Source organism: Mesoplodon bidens, assembly GCF_964165515.1.
Source record: "Mesoplodon bidens genome assembly, chromosome: 19".
Lineage (NCBI taxonomy): Eukaryota > Metazoa > Chordata > Mammalia > Artiodactyla > Ziphiidae > Mesoplodon > Mesoplodon bidens.
This window is the reverse complement of record NC_138179.1, coordinates 29838386-29865880: the sequence shown is the minus strand read 5'-3', so window position 1 is coordinate 29865880 and position 27495 is coordinate 29838386. Positions and strand designations below refer to the sequence as shown.

Sequence of the window (27495 nt, the reverse complement as noted above, 5' to 3'; positions counted from 1 at the left end):
CCACTGTGCCACCAGGGAAACCCGGAAAATTTCCATTAGATATTTCCTCTTTCCTAAGTGCAGGCACGTGGAAGTACACGTGAAAATGACATAGCTCATCTAAGCTGGAGAACTGAGAGCATGGATGAGGGGTCAAATCCAGCCCTCGCCTATTTCTACGTCAGCGTTACTGGAGCCAACCTCACCCTCTCGTTTACAGATCAGATGCTCCGTGGCTGCTTTCCTGCAGCAAAGCAGTGGTCGTCATGACAGACCACATGACCCCAAAGCCTCTCTGTTAGAGCAACCTTTTAGGCATGAGGTTTCACAGTTTCTTTTTGTAAATAATGAAAATGTGCCTGACTACACAACTGGACACATTTTAAACAGCGAATGTTACTAGCAAGAGGTTCTTTAAGGACCAAATTCCAGTTTAATCTGAGCACACCTTACAGAGGTTCCACACCATCCTGGGGCTAAATCAGGGGACCCGAGTCAGATGCATTCCAGAGTTCTGAAGAGAAGGGACCCTGAACACAATCAAAATGCAACTGTGCAGATGAACAGAAAATGCTTCTGAAGAAAAAGCGGCAAAGTCTGGTGTTCGTCTCACAAAAAAGCCCGAGATTCCAAAAGGGCGGCCCCCACACCGAAGGTCCCCATGGGCACAGCCTATCTGCTCAATTCACAAGCCACCCTGTCACTCACGTAAACGTGAGTTCTAATTACAAAACATTAGCTTCGGCCTGATGGACTCGCCCAGCTTTTTTATTTTTTAAGGCAACTGATATCAACTATTTATTTATTTATTTAGGGCTGCATTGGGTCTTTGTTGCTGTGCGCAGGCTTTCTGTAGTTGCGGCGAGCGGGGGCTACTCTTCGTTGCGGTGCGCGGGCTTCTCATTGCGGTGGCTTCTCTTGTTGCGGAGCACAGGCTCTAGGCACGTGGGCTTCAGTAGTTGCAGCACGTGGGCTCAGCAGCTGTGGCTCGCGGGCTCTAGAGCACAGGCTCAGTAGTTGTGGCACACAGAGTTAGTTGCTCCATGGCGTGTGGGATCTTCCTGGACCAGGGCTCAAACCCGTGTCCCCTGCATTGGCAGGTGGATTCTTAGCCACTGCGCCACCAGGGAAGTCCCGATACCAACTTTAGATTCACATCTTCCAATAATCCCTAAAATCTGTATCTGTTCACAATGAATATGTTCTTTAAAAGCTTTTCAGAGGAAAAAAGTGATACAGAAGACACGCCAATGTTCAAATAATTTAAAACAAAAAGGTAGATTTAATGCAATAACCACATTAATCTGAGGATAAATAAATCCACAACAGGCTTTAAAGTTTGAAAACGTTTTCCTTTCTTTGCAGAGAGGATGGTTTTCTGAAAGTACACAGGACCGAAGACGTCAAAACAAAACACAGTGTCTTAACGTCTAGGTGAGACGGGGCCTGGTCCTCCCTGCCGCCCTCCCGACACCTGCCCCGGCCACGGCGAAGGCTTCTCTGAAACTCAGGAAGAGCCCTGGCTTCAGGAGTAACTTGATGGCTTGTTTCCCGAGTCGTCTTCCTGCGACCCCATGCTCTGGAAGGGAGGGAGAGAGGCAGTGCGCTTGTCTGCCCTGGCCAAGGGTTTCCAGCCAGCCCCAGACACCTACCCCCCGAGGACGCCACCCCATGTACGGGGGAGGCAGGTCTGGGACCCCCACCCTCATCCCTAAACACACTTCCAGCCTGGAGTCTGGAAACGTCCCCAGCAAGTATGTCTCTGTGAACCTCCCCGATACGGCTTCTGGGCACAAGCTCACACTCCTGATGGAGGATGCCACCCTGCCCCGCCCGGCCCACTCCGTGAATAAGGGGGCCCCAGTCACCTTCTGCACGAACTGGGGGTTCACTGTGATCTCCTGGTCCATGGCCCTCAGCCGTTCGTCCAGCTCTATGCACCTCAGCATCTGCGTGGAAGACAGGCATGGACGTGCTGAGTGAGCGGGTTTAGGGCAACTTCACCTTTTTAGCCTAGACTATTACTGTGGGTGCTACAGGGTCACAACTCTGGGGCCAGATGAATTCTGGAGTCAGAAGTTTTGGATTCTGCCAGCAACACAGTACAGCAGGACCTGGGGCAGCACCTCGTCATCAAACACGCTGACATCTTTTGCAGTGAAACCTAAAAATATTCATTTGCCATCACATGAGTTACAAAAAAAACCTTCCCGTTTTCAGGGTTTTTTAAAGAAAACTTGGAATTGCCAAAAACAGACTGTGGAGACATACTGCTTTGAAGGTTCTGGAGCTGTTCAGTTCAATCCGTTTGCCTAAACAAAGGGAAGAAACCAGACCACCCACACAATGCTGGCTCACGTCCAGACCCCGGCAAGCACTCAGAGCAGGACGCGCTCCGTGGCCCACGCTGCTGCCCAGGGGCCACCGCGCATGGCTCGTCTCCTCCAGCTGCACACTCTCCCCCTGCAGAGACGGGGATTCCTGACTGTCCAAGCTGGGGCTCCAGATTCACGTTACTGAAGGCTCTACAGTATAGGTGGCCACTGGGTACGGATAAAACTGTACCGATTCTAAGACCCTTCAAGTGTTTCAGGAGTTGAAGGAGGCTTTGGTGAGCTAGACAAATAAGCTAACCCACCATCTACTTATAACCGTACAACCTGGGAGAGTTCACCTTGAAATTAACTTTCTAAGAAATAAGATGTTCTTAGAAACTAGTTGGGAACTACCCGTATTTAGAGCTAAAATTATCCTGGAACATACAGTCAGTATTTCAGGTATAACACCATAAACAGCAGCCCAAAACACCTGGCATTCGTATTTACCTCCTGATCAATGTTATGAAGCATGGCAGGGTTATTATATTTTTCAGGGTTATCATGGAAACTGACCATCCCATCCTTCTGATTAATACTTGCAAAAATTTCACCATCTTCTATCTATAAAAGAGAAATCAGGAAAGCAGTTTAGACCCAAAAACTATGTGAATATGCAGTGTTTCAATACAATCAGGAGAAATAACAGAAAGCAATAAACAAATAATTCTGTATGTGTATTTTTAAGCACCACCTGCTTATTCAAAGATATCTATTCAATACCTACCATGCGCACTGGGCCAAGATAGGTGTGAAGGGGTAAAATCCACATAAGGTAAATTAACCATTTTGTTTTATTTATTTATTTATTTGGCCATGCGGCATACAGGATCTTAGTTCCCCAACCAGGGACCAAACCCGTGGCCCCTGCACTGGGAGCACAGAGTCATAACCACTGGACCACCAGGGAAGTCCCAAATTAACCATTTTAAAGTGAACAATTCAGAGGATTCAACTACACTTGTGATGTGCAGCAACCAACTCTACCCTGTTTCAAAAGATTTCACTGCCCCCAAGGGGAACCCACCCCATTTAAGCAGTCACTGCCCATTTTCCCTCCTCCCAAGCCCCCTGCAACCACTAATCTACTTTCTGCCCTATGGATTTGCCTGTTCTGGATGTTTCATATAAATGGAGTCAGACAATATGTGGTCTCTGTGTCTTGCTTCTCTAGCATAATGTTTCAGAAGTGCCCTTACATCTTTAGAAAATTTCTGTGAGATATAACTGACGTTGCCGTTGCATTTTAAAAAGTGAAACCCTAACACATTTTTGTTTCACCCCAGTAGAAATTATCTTCTGGTCCTTTAAGAAAACTTTCTGCCAGTGTTGATTCCAAGGCAGTTTCAAGGTCTTTGTTCTTTGCATCAACTGGGGATTTATTTGTTTGATCCTCACCCCCAAATCCTGTCCATGAAGTAAAAAGCGAGAAGCCAATAAAATCCCAAACAGGTGTTGTTATTCTAACAAACTGCTCCCCAGGTGACAGTGGTCTGTCACAGTGGAACTGAGCTGCCTGAGCTGGTCTGCTCCTTTCCATCCTGGAAAGGGATGGGCCCCAGTTAATGAAACACCCACAGCCCAACACACACTAAACAGAAGGCATAACTCTGACCCCATGAGCAAAGAGAGCTGCCTCTTCACAAAGGGGAAGGACATGCACACCGGGCTCACCACAGTGGCACTCTCTGTAATAACTACAACTGGAAACAACCCAAGCGTCCCCTGATGGGAACGGAAAGGCAGCCTCGTACAGTGGAACGCTGCAGCCCTGCAAATGAACGAACTACAATGATACGCAACACTGTGCATGAATCTCATGGTGTTGAGCAAAAAAAGCCAAAGTACATATGCTATACGTTTCCTTTTATATAAAACTCAAAAATAGGACACAACTAAAAATAGGACGATAGAAATCAGGATAATAATAACCTTTCTAGGCAGAGGTAGGGCTGGAAGCAGGTTTGAGAAGGCTACACACTGTATGTTTCCAACTATATTACATTCTGGAAAAGGCAAAACTGTAGAGAAAATAAAAAGATCAGTGGAGGTGGGGGAGGGGTGAGAGGGACAAATAGGCAGAGCACAGAGGATTTTCAGGGCAATGAAAATACTCCATCCGACACTATAATGATGGATCCATGTCCTTATACACTTGTGCAAACCCACAGAACGTCCAACACCATTAACGAACCCTAATGTACAGTAAGGCCTTTGGATGGTGACACATCCGTGTAGGGTTGTCAGTTGCTAAGGACTGTCCCACCTGGTAGGGGTACTGACAAGGGGAGGCTGTGCACATGTGGGGCAGGGAACCCTGTACTTTCCCCTCAACTGTGCTATGAACCTCAAACTGCCCTAAAAAAATGAGTCTTATTTAAAGAACCATCCCTGCCTTCATAAATTTTACACGGTAGGGCAGGATTTTTCAGGTGTGGCGTAATTGACATTTTGAGCCAGATTAATTCTTTGTGGTGGGTGCTGTCCTCTGCATTGTGGGAGCTTGAGCGGCGTCCCTGGCTCTACCCACTAGATGTGAGTAGCACCCCAGCTGTGACAACCAGAAACGTCCTCAAACATCTGCCCTGGCAGATGCCACGTGTCTCTGGCAGATAAAACATCGCCAGCTGGTCTGGAGCCTGTCAGGGTCCGTCTGGGCTGGGCAAGCACCTCACGAGCTGTGCCCGCACCACTCACGTACTGGTCCCCACCGCTGATGAACAAGTCCGGGGAGGGGTGCGGCTGACCCACGGGACGGAACCCTGTGGGCAGCAAGGTGCTCTCAGCAGGCGCTCCAAGGCTGGGGAGGTGGGACAGGTTTTGCTTGTTTGGGATGTGTGTCTGTGTTTGGAGGATTACCTCCAAACACAGGAAAGGAAAAAACCTCCAAACATTTGTAAATTGAACTATGGAAAGAAAATACTCCATTATCACAACTGAAAAGTTTCATGACTCCTCATCCTGACCCGGCACCACTCCTGAAACCACAGGGGCGATCACCAGCAGGAAACGCAGAGTGCTGACGTTCTGCGTGAGAAGGTGCGCCGGACCCGGGCTGAGGACAGAGCTTTGCTCTTGGTGGATCAGATCGGAGACGTGCGCTTGTGTAACAGAATAAGTAAGTAAATGATGCTATTTCAACTTGGTGGGTTATCACAAAGTCATTTAAATGCTTATCCAGGAACTTCCCTGGTGGCGCAGTGGTTAAGAATCTGCCTGCCAGGGCAAGGGACACGGATTCGAGCCCTGGTCCGGGAAGATCCCACATGCCACAGAGCAACTAAGCCCGTGCGCCACAACTACTGAGCCCGTGTGTCACAACTACTGAAGCCCACGTGCCTAGAGCCATGCTCGGCAACAAGAGAAGGCACCGCAATGAGAAGTCCGCACACCGCAACGAGCACCCAATACAGCCCTGCCAAAGTAAGTAAATAAATAAATAAAATAAAAACGCCAACCTTTAAAAAACAAATAAATAAAAAAACAAATAAATAAATGCGTATCTAAATTTGGGGAGTGCGGAGTTACAACTGGGAAGTAAATGGGTCCTGTGACATTTGCTATCTGCATCTGGAGCTGAGCGCGTGGGTATCTGCTCTGAGTGTGGTCTCGGGGTGACACGGCCCAGAAGGGGGGTGAGTCAGACTGCCACCCATGAGGTCACCAGGCCCCTACCTCGCTGCACAGGACTTCCTCAGGGCAGCAGGGCCCTGCCCCACATATGGCTCATCCGTGGCTCATCACAGACCAGCAGGCAGAGCAGCACTGCTTTGTGTCTCTTTGTATTATCTGAAATATTTCATGAGTGTTTTAAATGATATTCACAAAAACTGTGACGACGAAAATATAAATACGGAGCACTGCTAAGACACCACTGTGTGTAACACATGAGTACATGTCACAGGAAAACCCCAAAGATTGTAAGTCAATCAACGAAAATGTCCACAGTGGTTGACACTGGATGGGCCCCCTTCGTCCTCCTTTATATTTTCTATCGTAAACACCTGTTACCTTTACAAGGACAAAAATCCAGTGATTACTTTTTGAAAAATAGCAACACACTCACCATGTGCAAGACATACTTTTCTGCCTCCTGAGGTCCAGATAACTGCACACGACTTGCCATGTCTTGTAATGACAGTGTTAAAAAGGTCTGAAATTCAGAAGTTAATTAATCACAAGTAGAAACGCTGAGGAAAATTCTATTAAATGTGTACAGAGTTCTACTGAGTCTCTGAAAATTTGCTTTCCAATACTGTACGAGGTAACTTTTTGTTGTGAAGATGACATGACTAAGGTTTTAGCCTCAGTTTTCTAGAGGACTAATGACTTTTAAACAGTATCCCACACGTGTGTCCTGTACATGTGAAATGACGTGTGCACCACCATTTCAGCACCGCCTGCAACGGCAAAGACTGGAACCACCTAGAAGTCCATCAGTAGAGGGCTGGCTGAGTGCAGCGCAATTACACGAACAGACTCCTACACAGTTGTAAAAAACTTACTGAGTGTGGACACTTTTTATGAGCTGGAAAAGAATCCAAGACATGTGCATTGTTAAATATAAAAAAGGATGCAAAACAGGGTCTACAGGGCTTCCCTGGTGGTGCAGTGGTTGAGAGTCCGCCTGCCGATGCAGGGGACACGGGTTCGTGCCCTGGTCCGGGAAGATCCCACATGCCGCAGAGCGGCTGGGCCCGTGAGCCATGGTCGCTGAGCCTGCACGTCCGGAGCACCGCAACAGGAGAGGCCACAACAGTGAGAGGCCCGCGTACCGCAGAAAAAACAAAAACAAAAACAAACAAAAAACCAGGGTCTACAGCATGCTCACATCTGTGTACAAGGAAAGAGTGCATACGTGTGACAGCACACATGCATATGAATGCATGTGCTTCTATGTGCACAGATGATCTCTGGAAGGATATCCGAGAGGCGGGTGACACCAGGCTGCCTCTGGAGAAAGAAAAGGCCGGCTGGGGTATAGGAACTGGATGGAGATTTTTGTGTCTTTGAATTTCGTATTGTAAACGTATTACCTTGTAAATAATATAAAATTGAAAAAAAATCACATTCGCCCTTCAAAATTCAAAGCTAGAATGTGTAAACAAATAGGGAGTTAAAAGGAAACCAGTGTTTATCATTGGTTTGCCTGGGACTTGATGAAAATGCCCCCTTTCAGGAACAAATTAAAAGAACTCTTTTTTTTTAGGGCAGCTGGCAATATTTACAATGATGGCATTTTCAGAGCAGGCCATGTTAAGACTGTGATGTTGAAAATTCTTAATAAGCCAATGACCGAAAATTCTGATACATATACTTTAGTTCAAAGAGTAGCACGCCCTCTCCAAATGAAACTACTGTTAATTCTAAGTAAGTAGTTTAGCGCCAATGAGGACTCAAAAGTGAACATTTCTAAATACCCGGAACTGTCATTTTCCCCATTTCAAAACAGGGAGAAACTTCCACTTGAATGTCTACCAGAAGAGGACTGGTTGAGTAAGTTGTGACCATCTGTACAACAGAGTATGATGTACAGTCATTGTGATGCAGGCTCATGTTGCCATGGAAACAAGGTGAAGACAGTGAAAAAAGCCAAGTACAGAACAGCACATACAATATGATCCCAACTACAGTGAACAGCAGTGTCTACACACAGAGCAGAGGGATTTAGAGAAACGCCCACAAAACACAAATGTGGAGCAGACCTGAGCCTCACATGATAACCCCATTTCCCTGGTTGCCCTGCAGCCAGCCTCTCGTCCCGACACCCACATACAGTACCCCTGCTGAGACTTCTTAAAAAGCCTTTGACTTTTTTGCCCTTTGAATAACATACTAACCTGGCTGGAAAATCCTCTGATGCTCCATCTACTGTTCTAACACCAGGACATGACGCCACACATCCTCTATGGTGGCGCCCCTGCCCATCAGCAACTGTGATGCCCCCCCAAGGCCGCCGGGAAGGGCTTATCAGCCCAGCGGACTCAAATCAGTGTTAAGTCAGCACAGCAGGACCAGGACGCTGGTGACTGTGAAGCCACTGCCCCGCCCTGGACTGGCCACCTAAGGCCCTTCATGTTTGGTCGGTCACACTCTGGATCCGTATTTATCCGATCCAAAATGGAAAACTGCACTTTCCATACAAAGCATACCGACTTCTCAGTATAAGCTATCAACTGATTCCAAAGTGATGAACTGGGGTTGACTATTTCACAAGATAGTTTAACTGATGATTTTCGCAGTGATGCCTACTTATTAGATTCCCTAAGTTCTAATTCTTCATTTAACTTTCATTCGCCATTTTGTAACTTAACATTTTTTTGAACGTGCACTGTCTTTTCTCCTTGTTCACATTTTGGTTTTTCATCTAAACTCCCAGTACCAGTCACCTACGGGTGCAGCTGTTTCCCAGCAGCTCCTCTCGATGGTGAGATAGAAATTTATTGTACTTAGAGCAGCTGCATTGGCACCTGGACCAAATGGAAAACACTGTGGGGAGAATTCAGCTGCTGGTCACCTTGAATCTCTTAGGTCCGGTCTTTTTACCCTATGGGTCCAGCTGGTTTTTCTCTGACAGGACATTTGTTTTTCATCCTCTTTGAGTCGCTCTCTCTTTTGCGTTCTCCGTCTTCCTCTTACAGATTGATGTCTGGAGTGTGTGGAAGGGGCCTCCTTCTCATGTGCAATGACCCTCCCCTCCTCCTCCTCCTCGAGGAGCGATTCTCCCCACGCAGTGGCGGCCTCCCCGGCTGCCCCTCCTCCCCCTGGTCCCCTCCAGCCTCCCTGGCCCTCGCATCAACTGAGCAGCGTCCTTTTCCCTCCTCTGCCTGGAGCCCGACCACACCGTCCTTGAGCCCCAGGAGAAGAGCTGCGCCGTCCCGGTCACCGCCGCTCTCTGTTGGTTTACTACCACCTGCAGCAGCGCCTTCCTGGCTCATGGGGAGCTGCGTTTTTCTTTTTACACTTTCCTGGGCGGTTTTAACACTTGATAGTAAGCGTATTTTCCGTCATCAAAAGCCATTAGGCTTATTTTCATCTTGAAAATAGAAAACACACCATCGGCTCACCTCCCCCAGCTCCAGTGTGCTGGCCCTGTGCCCCCGTGTGGGTCAGCCCGCCGCAGGTCCTGGGCAACATGGCCACGTCCCCGGGCTCCCTGTCTCTGCCTCCCAGGGTGGCCGTATCTCCTACCTCTTGCTCTTCACCTGTCCCTCTTCTCAAATACCCTGCCCCAGCACTGGAAAGACCAAAAGCCCCTATCAAAGTGCCCTAGGGAGTCAGCGGGGGGAGCTCTTCCTCAGGATGAGACCCTGAGCTGCTGCCTCGGTGCTGAGGGGGACGAGGGGAGAAAAGGAGCCCAGGGTCAGGAGGGGCCCGGCCAGGGCCTCACCTTGGTGAGCCTCTGGATGTTCTTCTTGTACAGCGAGGACAGGCACTGCTTCACCAGCCCCATGTTGTTGTCGCGAGCGAAGGTCTCGCTGTGCTTGGTTACCAGGTTGCGGAGCTCCGAGGGGTTGTTGGTGGAATAAACTTGCGCTAACTCGTGGTACGCGTTGCTAAGAGGCTAAAGGTGTGCAGGCGGGAAGAAACCAGATTCGAAAGTTAGAGGAACGGAGCCTGTGTAAGACGCAAAAGAAAACATGGCACTAAATTTGGAGTAAGTACATTCAACATCCTTTACTGTTACCTAACAATTTATAATTTACCCAAAGCAAATGCATAGTTTTCAAGACCAAGGATAGAAATGCACCATGGAGTAGTTTACTGTCAAACAAAAAAACCACCCACTTTGTAGTACAGAGCAAACTGCTGCACAGCAAGTGCAGTACACACAGTTAGTAAAGGCACACAGGTCTTTTTTCTCCATCAGTGGCTCTTGATCTTCCTCTTGATAAACCACTTTGGGAAGAAGAAGGAAAATTCCCACTCTTCTCAGTTCCCTCTCCCTCTCACACATACCTCACCGGGCGCAACGGGACAACCCGTTACTTCTGGGGGAACCAGAGACAACAACAGGGCTGAGGGCGCACTCAAGAGATGTGCTGCTTTCACCATCGCACGTGTTCCCCTCTATCTTATTACGTGAGCATGCGTTGCCCTCTATCTTATACGCGCGCATGCGTTGCCCTCTAGCTTACTACGTGCGCATACGTTGCGCTCTATCTTATTAAATGCGCATGCATTCCCCTCTACCTCATTACGTGAGCATGCATTGCCCTCTATCATAGTGCGCATGCGTTCCCCTCTCATTACGTGAACGTACGTTGCCCTCTTATTACGTGCACATGCGTTCCCCTCTATCTCATTACGTGCGCACGCGTTCCCCTCTATCTCATTACGTGAACATACGTTGCCCTCTTATTACGTGCACATGCGTTCCCCTCTATCTTATATGTGCGCACGCGTTCCCTCTCTTATACGTGGGAAACCGGACCCAGGCCCACGAGTAGGTCTGTGGTCCGGAGACACGGATTCAAACCTGCATCCCCACCCTGAAGCCTGTGCCCTCTTCACCACGCTGATATCACAGCCAACAAACCACAATTGTGGGGAAGGAAGCTGAGTCATGGGGACCTCACCTTACAAAGGCCCTCCTCCTAGGGCCACCTGAATCTCCCCGGGAGCTCCCCAAACCTGCGCGTCCTTCTACCCACCCCCATGCCCCCATCTGTGACTAGCAGCCTGGAGCCCGAGAAGTACGACGGGCTCTTAGAGAAGGACATGGACCACCCTCAACAAGGCAGCACGGAAATCTTCTCATCAGGAAGACTCACACTGATCTAGTGAAATTTTGAATTTTGTAAAAGGAGGGTCAGCAAAAAATTTTTATCAGAATGATAGTGACTTCAGTTTAAAAAAAAAAAACAAAAACAAAACCCCATGAGCATGTATTTAAAAAAAAAAAAAAAAGTAGGTCATTTCTTCACGTGGTCCCAGGGCTGAGTCCTCAGGGAAACAAGAGCAGCTCTGTGAACAGCGCTTCGGGTCTAATAAGATTCCCTAGCACTTGGTCAAAGTGAGAGTCCAACAGAGTCAGCACTGCTTTTCTAGGACCTTAAACATCTACAGCTATGATCACCCAGAGCAAAAGTGTGAAAACAGATTCCTAGGAACATCGCGGTCCGTCAGGTGATCGGTGTGCACGGACTGGGAGGGTTTGGGCTCTGCCAGACGCCCAGCAGGCGGCAAGTGAGCATCTGCTAATTTAACGTGCTGGGAGAGCTAGGGCCCGTAGAATAAGACTACAGAGGGCTTCCCTAGTGGTGCAGTGGCTGAGAGTCCGCCTGCCGATGCAGGGGACACGGGTTCGTGCCCTGGTCCAGGAAGATCCCACATGCCACCAAGCAGCTGGGCCCGTGAGCCATGGCCACTGAGCCTGCGCGTCCGGAGCCTGTGCTCCACAACGGGAGAGGCCACAACAGTGAGAGGCCCACGTACCGCAAAAAAAAAAAAAAAAAAAAAAAAAACAACTACAGAGCTACGCATCACCACAATTTCCTATGAACAAAACATGTCACCTAAGAAATCCTTCTGTTTTAAAAACTCACCTTAATGAATCTACCCACAATTTGAGACGTATATTTCGGCAGCTGTTGCACTTTGCCAAGCAGTATCAAAGAAACGAGAATATACTTTTTATATGCCTCCAGCATGATGTGACTGACAGCCATAGCAGGAGTGGCGATGGCCTGAGCAGGAGTGAAGACAGCAAGGGAGCTTGAATTAGGAAAAGAGCACTTATACTAAATTACGACCTTTTAATAACTCTAGAATTTACCCTTTGAACACATCCAACTCACTGGGCTTTGGTGTCTTCACCAAGCTGTGCGACTATCACCATTACCGAATTTCAGAACATTTTCACCCCCTAAAAAGAAACCCCAGGCCGTCAGTGGTCACCGCCCACTCCCCAACCCCAGGCAACCACTCCTCTACCTCACGTCTCAATGGACTTGGCTACTCTGGACAGTGCATATAAATGGCTTTTTTCTGTGTGTGTGGCCTCGCTGCGTGGCTTATGGGATCCCAGTTCCCCAACCAGGGATTGAACCCAGGCCCTGGGCAGTGAGAGCACAGAGTCCTAACCACTGGGCCGCCAGGGAAGTGCCATAAATGGCTTCATGTAGTCTTTTGTGAGCAGCTTCGACGTGACATTTTCAGGGCACACCCCTGCAGTGGCCTGTGTCAGGACCTCATTCTGTGTTATGGGCAAACAGTGCTCCACCTTTTGTGTACTCAGATCTTCAGCTGGTGGGCATCTGGCCACATGAATCATCATGCTGCTATGAACATTCATGTATGTATTTGAGTGGACATTTGTCTTCACTTCTCTCGGGTGTAATCCTGGGAGTGAAGTGCTGGGTCATATGGAAGTTTTAGGTTTAACCTTTTGAGGAACCGCCAAGCTATTTTCAAAGCGGCCACACCACTGTACATCCCCACTGGCAGTAATGAGGGTTCTGAGTTCTCCACATCCTCATCAACACATTACTGGCTCTCTTTTTAACTTCAGCCATGCTAGTGTGATTTGGTATCACACTGTGGTTTTGATTTGCATTTCCCTGATGACTAGTGCTTTTAGCCATTTGCCTATCTTCTTTAGAGTAATGTCTATTCAAACCCATTGCCCATTTTTAAAATTTTATTGTTGAGTTTTAAGACATCTTTGTACATTCTGGATGTAAGTCTCTTATCAGAAATGTGATCTGCCAATATTTCCTCCCACTCTGAGGCTGCCTTTCCACCTTTTTCCACCTGGATTCATGAGGGTTAAGAATTCAAAACTATCACACCCAGATCAGCCCAAATGTTCCAAATCAGAATCCAAGCCACTGAGCCCATAAGGCACTTCTGAGAACTATTCAACAGAAACACTCATGCAAGTGCATAAGAACACAAGTGCAACAATCCACACGCAACACTGCTTTAATAGTGAAGCTTTAATAGCGAAGCAACAAACCTGCTTCAAGCGCCACCAATCGGGGGCTGGTAAACTGCCAGGTCCACATGGAGCATGGGGTAAGAGGAGGAGGCTACTTTCACTCTTTACTTTATATAATGCTGTGTGATCTGAATTTTTTTCATTAAGTACATCCTTCTTTTGGATTTTAAAAAGGCAGTAAAACAAAATCTGTGTCACCTCCTGAAATTAAGGTACTAATACTACCTGGAACTGATGTACATCACGAAGACACAGCGCCATGAAGTAGACTGCCACTTGGGCAAAAGAGGGACTATGTGGATTATCAGGTAAAAGTCTTCTAGCTGTAAACATAAACATGCTGTGTCTTTGACACTTCAACTCTCTGTGACAGAACCGCGCACCTTCCTGCCGCGCGCCCATGTCTCAGCACCCCTAGACCATCGGCCGGCTCATCCTGCCTCTGCTGGGCTGCAGAGCCACCGCACGTTCAGTCGCTGCAGGTGTGTGCTCGCAGTTTTCTGAGGAACTGAAATTGTGACCGTACGGTCAATGTAGTCCCCTGGAAGGTCCTACCTGACCAGTCACGTCCTTGAAAGATACCGCCCCTGTCAACAGCACCTGTGGTCACCCTGCCCTAGGCCCCCAGCGATGGTGGTCAGCCCCCGCTCACTGAGGCGATGCCCACTCACAGGTCTGCGTGGGGATTTCTACAGCATCTCAAATACACCATGAGCTCCTCTGAGGCTTGGAATGTCTTTTATTACCCGAACATGTGCTCTGAATAAAACAACTTATGAACGTCTGGCAAATTTATCCTAAAACACTGGTTTTAGCCAGTACTGTCTATCTTTGTTAGACCCTGAGTGAAGCTGCAGAACTGCTCAATATGTCTCATTACACAGACACAAAGGTGGGGGGCACTTTTCACTGTGTACTCCTTCACACCCTTTGAATTACAGACCAGAAGAACGTTTTATTTATTAAAGTAAGAAAAACTCGGGAGTTCCCTGACAGTCCAGTGGTTAGGGCTCAGCGCTTTCACTGCTGTGGCCCTGGGTTCAATCCCTGGTCGGGGAGCTAAGATCCCACAGGCCACACGGTGCAGCCAAAAAAAACAATGAAAGAAAGAAAAACTTAACCGAACGTCACATCTGGTTTCAGAACAAGAAGATGCGTCAAAGGTCACTCAGTTCCATCCCTTCCCCACACGCAAAGGAAGCTACAAAGTCAAGAGGTACACACAACTCAACCCAAACCAGATGGGGGTTGTGGCAAAGCCTGGTCAGACCTGCCCCACAGTGCCCATCCCTCCCCTGTCCTGCACCCCTGGCTACAGGGAAACAGCCTCTGAAAGGACCCTCCCCTGCAGCTCCAGCCGCGAGCCTGCGAGTTCACACGCCCCCGGGGGAGCGCCGACTACCTGCTCGTAGAAGTAGAGTGCTCGCTCGAAGTTCTTCAGCCCGGTGTAGACCATCCCGCCATAGTAATAGTAGCACAGGAAGTGCCTGGCCTCGTAGGCCCCATTCTCTTTGCAGATGTCCACCATGTCCACGTCCAGGTACGGGAGGGCGGGCTTAAAGCACTTTGCCAGCAAACACAGCTGTGGAAAAATTGACACGAAGCCATCATTCTAGGTGCACTTCGGCTTTAGCGGAAAGAGCAAATTTGCAGATTCCGGAAAGTTCTAGAAAATAACTGGCTTTACATTTTATTGACTAAGAGGATCTAAATGTCAGCACGTTATTCCATTTTCTTAGGCATTCGGAATACAATAGCATTTCTTTAGAAAAGACTAACCGGCTATGACATAAAGGGCCCCACAAATGAAGCAAAGCCAATCTATTTACAGATGCACGACAAGTATGACCTTTTCTCTTCACTGCCCTGGTGAAGTAAGAACAGTTTCTCTCCAATCACTCCTTTTCCATGTCTGAACCCCTCAGGTAAGTGTAGGGAATGTGCAGCTCAAGAAAGCAAGATCCAGCAAAGTTCTGTGTCTGGGTGATGCGGCACAGGGCACACACAGGCACAAACTCACTGTACACCTGAGATCTGCAAACTTTACTGTATGTACGTCACACCTCCATCACAAAAGTTTTTGAGAAGAAATAAAGAGGGGACTTCCCTGGTGGCGCAGTGATTAAGAATCCGCCTGCCAATGCAGGGGACACGGCTTCAAGCCCTAGTCCGGGAAGATCCCACATGCCGCAGAGCAACCAAGCCTACACACCACAACTACTGAGCCTGCGCTCTAGAGCCCGTGAGCCACAACTACTGAGCCCGTGCGCCTAGAGCCCGTGTTCCGCAACAAGAGAAGCCACCACAATGAGAAGCCTGCGCACTGCAACGAAGACCCAACGCAGCCAAAAAATAAAATTAAATAAAGAAAGAAAGAAAGAAAAAGAGTGCACGTCTCCATGTGAAATTAGAACACGTGGTTGAAATAATCCATATACCATGTTATTCATTAAAGAAACAATCTAGATACCCCACAGGGACTGGCTAAACCCATGTTATGGAATTCTCTGCAGCTGTAAAGCACTGACAGAGAATCATCTCCAAGACACAGTAAGAAAAAAGCAAGGTACATAAGACATTGTATAGATTAGTATTTGTGTTTAAAAAACTAGAGAGAACAAATATAAACATATCTGCTTATATGTGCATAAACATCTTTGGAAGGATGCCTAGGAAACTACTAATTCCAGTTTCCTTTGGAGAGAAGGGATGGGTGGCCAGTCAGCAGGTGGGAGACGGGCTTCATTATGTACCACCCCCCTTTGCCATCTGGGTTTGGAGTCACACAAAATAAAATAAATACATGAACAACACTTTAAAGTGTAAGAAGTCACCTGGTTCGTCCTCAGGTTCCAGAGCTCCTTACTGGGATTGTTACGGTCACAAGCGCTACTCACCCCACCTGTCCCCACATCACGAGCTGACTAGCTGGGCCTCAGTCGATGGTTTGCGTTCAGTAGCCCCAAGATTCCCTTCCCAGCAACAGGGGCAGCTACACATTCCGAGGCTTAGAACACAGCGCCATCTTCACCAAGTCCAACCGTGACTCAGGGCAACCCCTAGCTGCTCACCTGGCAAAGGTCAGCATGGACGGAGGTCAACTGGTTTGTGTTCATCTGCATCTTGTCAATGGCCTGCTTAAGGACGCCGATTCCGCGCAGGGGCTGTCGGAAAGGACACCTGTCAGCACGCTGGGTCCTAGGTTGTCACTTAGAAACGAAAGTAACATACTGATGGGCTCTTCTAAACCACAAGAGGAGGGTCCCACAGCCTCTCACGAAACTTCTGTCCCTATTCAGTCAGAAAATGTTGTCTTAAGCTGTTTATTGTGATATGTAGAGTAATTCAGCACAACTTTTTAAATCATAAAGCTTTTTCTAATTATTGGAGATCAATAATCAAAAGCAACATTACATTTTCAACAGTTCATTATACTTACAGCTAAACAAAAATTTTACAAATTATTTACAACAGATGAGACCTATGCTTAGGAGACTGAACTGTGGATAAGGACGTTGGCATTGTCCCGCAGGGCAGCCTAGGTGTCACCTGTAAATTCTCTCCAGCAACATCTCTTACCTGGTGGTAAATTACTGTTGAGAGTGATACCACAAGCCCCTTTTACAGCACAAGGGGCGCTAGAATGGCAGTTCCAAGCACAAAAGGACCGTTTTCCTGCCCTGACCATGAATAACAAGACCAAGGACCACACGAGGTGCAGTCGGCTTCTGGAGAGGAGGTGTGACCATAGAATGGCTGAAGAACTTAACATGTTTTTTCAGTAAAGACTTGTCGGGTTTAACCGTCTGTCTCCCTCAAACAATAATTATGTGGTGCTCCTACAAAATACCAACTGGCTCTTTGTTTTCAGCCTCTTTTACACTAGTTTAAGGTTGAATTTCAAATCAAAAAGAAACTTACAAATTACAACTTGTGTCAATATCACAAAAAATAAAGAGTTTACCAGATTAAAGGAAACTAAAGACACACAACAATGTAATTCAACCCGTGATCTGAGATTTTCTTCTGTTATAGAAGATATTAGTGGAACAACTGGTAAAATCGGATTGTTAAAGGAGTCGATCAGTGCTCATCCCCTCATGTTGATCACCGTGCTGCAGTCATGTAAGAGAACGTCTTAATTTGTCCTAATTTTTAAGAAACACTCGCTGAAGCACTCAGGGTAAAGGGGCATCACATCTGCAACTTTCTTTCCGTGGCTCAGGAAAAAGAGAAAAGAATGAACAAGTATGGTAAGACACTAACACCTGGGGACTCTGTGTGAAGGGCATTTATGGCAATTAATTATACTAACCTAACAACTTTTTTGTAAAGCTAAAATTATGTCATAATTGCAAGTTAAAAGTTTTATTAACAAACAAAAAAGCGGCATTTTACAGCACAAGGGGTGCTAGAATGGCAGTTCCAAACACAAGCAGCAGCCTCCCCCCTTGAGGCACTACTCCTGTGGTCAGAGCCCCGCAGAGGATGCTCTGAGCTCTCCACAGTGACCACATACGTCCAAGCATTAGGGTCTCAACACCAGGCTGGAACCCTTACACTCAGCGCATTGTGCAGTTTAGAGGCGTGCGAAACACAACTATAAATACTCAAATAACATTCTTACCTGTTTTCTTTCCACAAGTGCATTTGTTAGCTGATGGCAAAGCCCAGCAACTAGACACAACAATAATAAAATATTGAAAATATAAATGACTACAGGGCAGAATACATTCCGTGGCAAAGAAGAAAAAGCTGTTCCCCTTACAGGTGTCCGTCGCATAGCGAATGTGCTCCCCGTTACAAGTGCTGATGAAGAGCTGAACCTGTGAGAACAGCGTCTCGAAGTCAGGAACGCTGGGCATAGAAAACTTCACAAACCTACAACACAGAGAAAAGAAGCAACTTGTCCTGGCGTCTCTCAGGGAATTGGAGAAGTCTGTCCGTCCTGCCTCCAATGCTGTGTGAAGTTAAAGGAGTCACAGTACTTTTAAAAATGAAGAACTGGAATCTGTGAGATTCTCCTGGCCTGGTTCTCTGCACAGTCAAGACACAGAACATGGACACAAATAGAGGTTAAGAAAAATATGCTTAAAAAAGAACAACTTTTACCCAGAGCAGTTAGGCAAGAAATACAACGCAACCAAAAAAGAACTTTCAAAAAAGAAAACTCCGTCAAATGAGGCCAAATATCAGGTTGCCTTAATACCCGTGAAGTAACTGAATATAAACTCATAACCAAAAATTTTTTAAAATACTTTTCTTTTGCGGTCCAATGTGCTCAGTACTGCTTTATTCACCTAGAAACCCGCATGGGCAACTGCCTGAGCAGAACACACTGAAGCTACGGGCTGGCCGGAGGCCACGGCGGCGGCTCACGGTCACAGTGCTGCCCCAGGACCCAGGGGATGCTGGGTGACCTGGGAGAAAAACTCGCTGCAGGGCAGGCCCGGAAGGAGCGGAGCGCTGAGAAGAGGGACGACTCAGGCAGGTGGCCCAGCCCGAACCACCGGGCAGATGGTGCCACCAAGGGCTACCGTAAACACCAAGAGGGGGTCGGAGAGGTTTCGAGGGAGAAATCACATAAGCTACCACCACTTAGACATTGCTTACACGTAAACCGCAAGCTCTTCTTTAAAAAAAAAAACAAAAACTGAATGGTTTAAACTCATTTCAAGAAAAATCCAATGGGTATTATTGCCTAACGACAATTTCTCCATCTTTCAATTTGTACTTCCATCTATACAGTATTACTTAACAATGCCACCTTACATCTATAATTACACTTTCCAAGTATCAAAATGTGTCCAGACAATCTCATTTGGGCTTCACAATAGGTCAGTAAGGCATTGCGATTTCCATTTTATAAATAAAAATATGAAGCTCAGGGCCTCAAACCTCATAATCAGCAGAACATAGATTCAAACCCAGGGAACCTGGAAACAAGGTCAGCGTTCTTCCCAGGTTTCCTTTAACTGATATACAACGTAAAACACCTTCTAGTTTCAAACAGCTTCCACACACATCACCTCACTTGACATGCACATCTGCATAAGCTGACGCGTGTACAGATCATGCTTTCTGTTCTTTTAATCGGAAACCACAGGCGGCAGAAATCTTCCCCAGCCATCCCAACCCACAGAACCTCCTGCAGCGGAGGCCCTGCTCCACATCTGCATCGTCTGAAACAGTGGCTACAGGCAGCTCCTGAGCCCTTGAGGTGTGGCAAGTGCAGCTGAGGAACTGCATCTTTCCCTTCACTCATCCGTAAAGATTTACATTCAAACAGGCACGTGAGCTACTGGCCACCCGTGTTCCGACGGCACCTTCCTCCTGACGCAGACCTGTCTCAGAACCTCAGTGCAAGTGGAGCCAGACCCTCACTTTAGGTCAATTTCTTCTCAGTTTATTTACATTACCTCAACTTTCATAACAACCACATAATCCCAATTTATAACACTACGACATCAAGAGAAAAGAATTCAACTGTCAAAGACACAGAGTCACAAGAGTTCAACAGACCAATTGAAATAACGTCTATTTAACTTGGCCTTAAAACAGCTTAAACTTGTACAGCAACTATAGCTTTTTTAAAAAGGGAAAAAAAAACCCAGCTTAAACTTGTCTGAAGGGAATTGGAGGCAAGGCTGCTCTGGATCACTGGTAACTTCACTCAGTATAGCCCTGTGCCCTGTTCTGTCACTCTTCCCTCTTTTCTTTCTAAGTTAGAAAGTGGGGAGAATCCAATGGACTACATGAACAGAAGTATTCAGATAAACGCAAACTACAGTGCCCTCAACTGAGATGGCCATTCATTTTTAAAAATACATTTCAAAATGTGTATAAACATAAGAGTTTTAAAAGATGATAAAACACAACAAAATATAAAAGCACCTGCTGTATAGCACAGGGAACTCTACTCAGTGCTCTGTGGTGACCTAAATGGGAAGGAAATCTAAAAAAGAAGGAATATATGTATAGTTGATTCACTTTGCTGTACAGCAGAAACACGACATTGTAAAGCAACTAGACTCCAATAGAAATTAATTTTAAAAAGTAAAATAAATAAAAATAAAAGCAATGATTAGCCGCATCGAGTTAAAGGTAACTACTACAACGTGACTTCAGTTGTGCAAGAGAGCTCACTGCCATTGACAGGGCTTACTGCATACACCAAAAACCCCAAAGCCAGAAGGTGCAGCGGTGAGGTTAAGCGTACACAAGATCACACAGGAAGACGCCCTTACAGAACAGCAAGGACTCCCAAGGAGTGCTCCTGCACGTCCAGAGCCCCGAGCACGGTGTCCAGATGGGATAAGTTCTTCGCAAGGAGCTCCCCACTCTTGTTGATCAGTTCACAAAGCTGAGTCATCTGCCCTGGAAAAAAGGAACGACACTGTCATTCAGTTATACCATTAACCAAACCAAAGCACGTCAAATCCCAGGCTTCACACGTCAGACCTGCAGGTGCCTGATAGTGATTTCTTCTCCTTCATTTCAGACGAGGACCCAGAAGGGCCAAAGACATCCTGCCTGCAGCCTCAGCACTAAACTTCCCACTCTCCTCTGGCCCCTGAAGGTTTCCCCTCTTCTCCACTCCCGCTTCCGGTCCCCCAAGCCAGCAGTGTCCACATCACCATCAGCACCAACGCACCTCCAGGACTATGACTTCATCTTACGGCTAAGCCTCTCGGTCCGCTCCTTCCTCTCTCCTCCACCTTCCCTCAGATCCCCACCATTTCCTGTCTGGACTCCACCGTCTTCCAAGTGGTCCGCCTCCTTCCATCGCTCTCCTCCAGCCCACAGCCCACGCTGGCACCTGTCTGATCTTTCTGAAGTGCAACTCCCATCACACTCCTCCAAACGCCCCCCTCAGCCCCGTCTGGCCTCCTGAGCCTCCCCGCACACACCAGCGTCCCCGCTCTTGCCTTAGGTCTCTGCACTGCTGCTCTCCAAGCTGAGTGCTCCCTCGCCACTCTTCCACGACCCCCACGACCCGACTCACTCACGTCAACAGTCAGCCCGGGCCCCCCCTCCCACGGCTCTTTGTCCTCTGTGCTCTCTGCATCCCCGGGATCCTGGTGTTAGGTCATTCACATGAACTCAGGGGGAGAGTCGGCTCTTCCCCAGCTTCAGAACGCAGTGCTTGACTAGCACCCAATCAATCAACAAGCAGCTTGTTGAATTAATCTAATTGATCCACCAATCTTTCCCCAATACCACAATATTATGTCTTAACAACTAAGGTACAGAATCTAATTAGGCCAGAATTGGACTCACCAATTTCCCCCCAAGGAATTTTCTTTTTTAATTGAGATATAGTTGATTTACAATATTATATAAGTTTCAGGTGTACAAGATACTGACTCACAATTCCTAAAGGTTATACTCCATTTATAGTTATTCTAAAATATTGGCTACATTCCCTGTGCTGTACAATATATCCTTATAGCTTATTCTATACATAGTAGTTTGTACCTTTTAATCCCCTACCCCTATCTTGCCACCTCCCCTTCCCTCACCCCACTGGTAACCACTAGTTTGTTCTCTATATGTTTCTTTTTTGTTAGATTCATTAGTTTCTTGTATTTTTTAGATTCCACATGTAGGTGATAACATGCAGTATTTGTCTTTCTCTCTGTGACTTACTTCACTAAACATAATACCCGCAAGGTCCGTCCATGTTGCTGCAAACGGCAAAATTTCATTCTTTTTTATGGCTGAGTAGTATTCCACTATATATATATATATATATATATATATATATATATATATGTACCATATCTTCTGTATCTATTCATCTGTTGATGGACACTTAGGTGCTTCCATATCTTGGCAACTGTAAACAGTGCTATGAGCACTGGGGTGCATGTATCTTTCCAAATTAGTGTTTTCATTTCCTTTGGATATATACCGAGGAGTGGAATTGCTGGATTGTATGGTAGTTCTGTTTTTAGTTTTTTGAGGAACCTCCATACTATTTTCCACAGTGACTGCACCAATTTACATTCCCACCAACAGTGCACAAGGATTTCCTTTTGTCCACATCCTCTCCAACATGTGTTATTTATGGACTTTCTGATGATAGCGACTCTGACAGGTGTGAGGTGGTATCTCATTGTTGTTCTGATTTGCATTTCCCTGACGATTATCAATGGTGTAGACTCACCGATTTTAATGGGTTATTCTGATGACAGACACCACGGCCACACTCTACTCCCACATCCCACCAGCTGTTTTCTGGTGACAGTGGAGGGTACACATAAGTCCATGGGCATTAACCTCTCAAGTTTCCTCCTCAACAGTTCTCTTTCACATTTTGAACTTCAAGCTACCCATACCAGCTATTTCTATTTAGTAACTGAGTGATTTTTCCTATTAAAAAACACTTAGGGGCTTCCCTGGTGGTGCAGTGGTTAAGAATCCACCTGCCGATGCAGGAGACACAGGTTCGAGCCCTGGTCTGCGAAGATCCCACATGCCACGGAGCAACTAAGCCCATGCACCACAAATACTGAGCCTGCGCTCTATAGCCTGCGAGCCACAACTACTGAGCCCACGTGCCACAACTACTGAAGCCCTTGCACCTAGAGTCCACAACAAGAGAAGCCATCGCAATGACAGTAGCCCCCGCTTGCCGCAACTAGAGAAAGCCCGTGTGCAGCAACAAAGACCCAACGCAGCCATAAATAAATAAATAAACAAATAAATAAAAATTACTAAAGAATAAAATTTTAAAAATTTAAAAATTTAAAAAACACTCAAATGGTATAATGCTTAAAATCCAAGTGACTGTAGCCAGGAACTTTGATAATTCCTAGAGCTTCTTACTATACTTTTAAATTTTTACCAAAAATAAACATTCCATTATCATCACACTCACTGCAAAACAATAACAAAGAAAGTCCATGATCTCATTAGATATCACCTTTCAAAGTGATAATACTAGTTGAACTGGGAAATATCAATACCAACTCATCATCATCTTGTTAGAGATCTCACCGGCAGGAATGAAATAGCTTCTTTGCAGTGATTTGCATCACCCACAATTAAGCATTTCAGTCCATGCTTTTCCCCCAATTAAATAACCAATCCTGAGATGAGACCTAAGAGGAATGCTGGGTCACCCTGAAATCATAAGGCAGTCACCTCGTGCAGGCCAAGGGGAAACACACCTAAGGGCCACAGCGTGCGTGTGAAATGAACCCAACCAGATGGGGGCCAACGAAACGTCCTCCAATCAGAGAAAGCTGGGACATTATGCCATTCCCTTCACTTAAGGTTCATGTGAGAAAATTCCGAAGAAGAGCTGAGGAAACACGCTCATTAACGTTTGCTATTCGGGGAGCATGAGGCACAGGCACGAGGCACAGGGGCAGGGCAACTGTCCTGTGCCTCTCTGTCCGGCACGCTGCTCCTAAAGCAGCGACTTGCACAGAGCGTGTGTGCAAAGCTTTCAGATAAGTGATCCTGCTTGATGCTCACGACCACAGCCCTAGTTCTGTCTTGTAAATAAGAATACTGGCCCGGGGAAATTAGGCGGCTGGCACACCGAGCGACCGAGACAGGACTCCAGCCCGAAGCTTCTAGGCACACGGCACCGCGGGAAGGAGAAACTCAAGTCCGTGGCACGAACGAACGCATGGATGGCTTCTTCACGCCTAGAGAATATGGTTCACCTGTGAAGCCAACTCCTATCAGTAACGAGAGAAACGAGACAGAACCGCCGCGCTGCGCCGCGCCCCACACCTGAGCAACCTCGGGGCAGCGCCTGCCCTTCTTACACAAGGAGACGAACTCAGGAGAGAAGCGTGCCTGCCCAAGGTGACGCAGCTCCTGCAACTTTAACGGTTCCTCCCTCTCAGTCCTGATAACTCGGCGGAGTAGGGCCATTTCTATTCCACAGATGAACAAACAGGGTGGGGAAAGAGGCCTTACAGCAGCGGCCAACTACTTTAATTCTGGGCCCAGGGCTCGATACGCAGGTGATGAAACGAACGAACCAACGGCATGAAAATTAGTAAGAAAATTAACAATGGTTACAACTCCGCCCGCAAGAGGGGAGTCTGGAGCCAGGGCCCCCGGGGGACGTGCGCGCCAAGCCGCGAGGGGCCCCGCCGCGCGGCCAGGTCGGGAGGGGCCGCCGGGAGCCGAGACCGAGGGGGCACCGACGGCGGGGGGCGGAGGCCGGGGGTCGGGACCCAGGCGGAGAGGCCGCCCAGCTCGCGCGCTCGTCAGCCCCGGCCCAAGCGCCGAGACCCCCGGCCCAGCCCGGACGCAGGCTCGCGGCCTGCACCCACCGCCTCACCTTGGGCCGAGAGCTGGCGGACGCTGTTGACGAACTGCTCCAGGGCAGACGCCATGTTCCCGGCGGCCCGGCGGCAGAGGCGGCGCGCGCGGGATGAGGACCAGCGACCCAGTGGAGGGCCTCGATGGCTATGACGTCACTTCCGCCGCTCAAGCACCGCGAGATCTCACCTACCTGGGACCCAGCTACTGTTTCCATGGAATCCGCTCTAGGGATACCGCGCCGGAAGGCAGCTTTCTTTCCCTTCCGTCTTCGTTCTGTGCACACGCGAAATCGCTCCCTGGGTTTAACGGAGATGGTGGGCAAAGGAAGGAACTGAACTCCTAGTTAGGCACATCCTTTCCGGATTTTGTTCTGAATGGCTGTCCCGTTTAACACCTTGCCAAACCCTCCAAGCCCGGCTTAATTGCCACCTCTTCCCTGAGGCTTTTCCTGCGAGGTAGTAGTCCGGCCAGGCAGGCAACATGCGGTCAAATCCCTTGTCTACCACTTAGTAGCTCTGTGACTCTGGGCAAGTACCTTGGCTGTCCTCTGCCTTGTTTCCCCATCTGTACAATTCTCACGATAAACCACGTAAAATACTTATGGTTGGAGGGGAGTGGTGTGAAGTGGGGCTGCAGGATAGACAGGGACCACGTCAAGTAAGCTGTGTTAAAGATACTGGACTTTCCCCCCAAAGATTGGGACGCCACGGAGAGTTTGATGCAAGAGAGTGGCATGATCAGACTTGCACTTAGAAAGGGCTGTCTGGCTTTACATGGATAACCTCAGAGAATCATTTAGGAAGCTATTACAGTAGTCAGTCGATATGAAATATAATAGTAAAAATTGTACCTTGAAATACAGATGGAAACAAATTGATGTATTTGGGACAAGTATAGATGAATGACTTTAACACTTGTACTGTAGGATGGAGCTGTCCCTGAATGCTGTATGGCAACATTTGGTCCTCAAACAGAAGACAGATATTTTGAATTACAGGACACATTTCCATGGATGTACATGGATTTTAATAGAAGCCAAAAATGTTGTGAGAAGTTAAGCAGTACAATAATTCAAAATAGCCACAGCTACTAGTCATACTTTAAATTTTGTTGCCTATTTAGATTGTGGCATCTGTTCTCAAAGCGTGGTTCCTCAGCCCGCAGCATCAGCGTCACCTGGGAACTTCTTAGAAATGCAAATTCTTGGACTCCACTTTAGACTTACTACAAACTCTGAGGGTGGTGCCCTGCAGTCTGAGTTTAACAAGCCCTGAAGGTAACCTTGATGCACACTAAAGTTTGAGAATACCTGCATTGTGGCAAAGAGGAGCCAGGAATCAAATCACACTCATTTCAAAACTGCTAAGGGGCATCCCACCCTTCTCTCTTCCTCTCAAGAGTGAAATGACTGAAGGAGATGTGGTTAGAGGGATAACCTTGGATATATTCTAACTTTTTTAAAGCTATTCATGTGTAAAATCCAGCAATTAAGTTTATTTTTTAATAAATCTATTTTATTTATAAATCTATTTATTTATTTATTTTTGGCTGTATTGGGTCTTTGTTGCTGCGCGCAGGCTTTCTCTAGGGGCTACTCTTTGTTGCGTTGCATGGGCTTCTCATTGCAGTGGCTTCTCTTGGTGCGGAGCAGGGGCTCTAGGCACGTGGGCTCAGTAGTTGTGGCTCGGGGGCTCTAGAGCGCAGGCTCAGTAGCTGCGGCGCATGGGCTTAGTTGTGAGTTCTTAGATGTGGGATCTTCCTGGCCCAGGGCTCGAAGCCGTGTCCCCTGCATTGGCAGGTGGATTTTTAACCACTGTGCCACCAGTGAAGTCCTCAGCAATTACTTGAGACACACCTTACAACAAACAGCCACAGCAGTGAGTGGAGATACCACATTTAACTATCTGTTTTTCATTCTTTGAATACACATTTACTTTGTCTCTGATATGTGTCCAGCCCTGTGCCAGATGCCAGGTGTATATCTGTCATCAAGACAAAGTTCTTGTGGCAATGAAGCTCTGGCTGTAAGAGTTACACACAAAGCAAGCAAATAAAATACTTTCAGAGAGTCAGTACCTGTTATGAAGAAAATGAAACATGGTCATCGGGTAGAGGAAGGTCAGGAAATGCTTCCAAGATGTGAAGGGTGAGAAGGAGCCAATGAAAAGGGATCTGGGAGCAGAGAGTTTCAGGGAGAAGAACAAATGTATGCCAAGATCTTTAGACCCAAATAAGCTTGGTGTGTTTCTGGAAAAGACAAAATGCTAGTGTGTCTTAGAGTATAGTGGGTGAGGAGGGTCCTGGTGTGTCTCTGTTGGATACTGCTTGCCTATAACAACAGTAATAGTCTCTTATTCATTCAAATTGACAATAAAAGATTTTAAAGCCAGAAGAAAAAAAAAAGCCACCTATAACGGGGTACATAACAATATTTATTTTAGATTCATTTGAAAGTCACCGGTTTTATTAAGGCTTCGTGATATTTGCACGGTGTTAATTGCTCTTCTAACAGCCTCTCCCCAGCCAGTCACTGTAAAGCAGGGGGCACATCACTGTTTTGGTTCCTTCCTACTGTCACTCCCTGAAGTTCTTCTGCCTATTTTGTTGACTTATTTTGCTTTGTGTCCCTCTCCCCTTCTAAAATGTGAGTTCCAGGGTAGCAGGACCTCGTCCACGTGGTCCACTGCGCGACGCTCCAGGAGCTCAGTAAACGTCTCCGAGACACAGGCCTGCTCCATCCTCGCTGCGGCACTGGGAGGAGGGAGCCCAGGCGCAGGATCCTGGGAGAAGGTGCCAGTGGAGATCGGGAACTGCGGACGCCCCGGGGACAGCCCAGCGCCCAGGGCTGTCCTCCAGGCCACGCCCCTCGGGCCCGCCTCCGGCAGCGCGGGTCCCTTTAAGGGCGGC

The 27495-nt window shown here is 47.4% G+C and overlaps 1 protein-coding gene across 1 annotated transcript; it reads right to left on the bottom strand.

Moving 5' to 3' along the window:
- Window positions 1–1238: 1238 nt before the first annotated feature.
- COPS3 (COP9 signalosome subunit 3) lies at window positions 1239–24738 on the bottom strand. Its single transcript, XM_081218776.1, has 12 exons — window positions 24605–24738; window positions 20544–20673; window positions 18065–18177; window positions 17924–17973; window positions 16368–16460; window positions 14699–14878; window positions 11903–12043; window positions 9745–9918; window positions 6421–6507; window positions 2805–2918; window positions 1848–1928; window positions 1239–1558 (listed from the first exon to the last, which is right to left on the bottom strand). Exons 1-12 carry the CDS (start codon window positions 24657–24659, stop codon window positions 1505–1507), a joined length of 1272 nt encoding a protein of 423 aa, XP_081074902.1. The 5' UTR covers window positions 24660–24738; the 3' UTR covers window positions 1239–1504.
- Between the last annotated feature and the right edge of the window lie 2757 nt (window positions 24739–27495).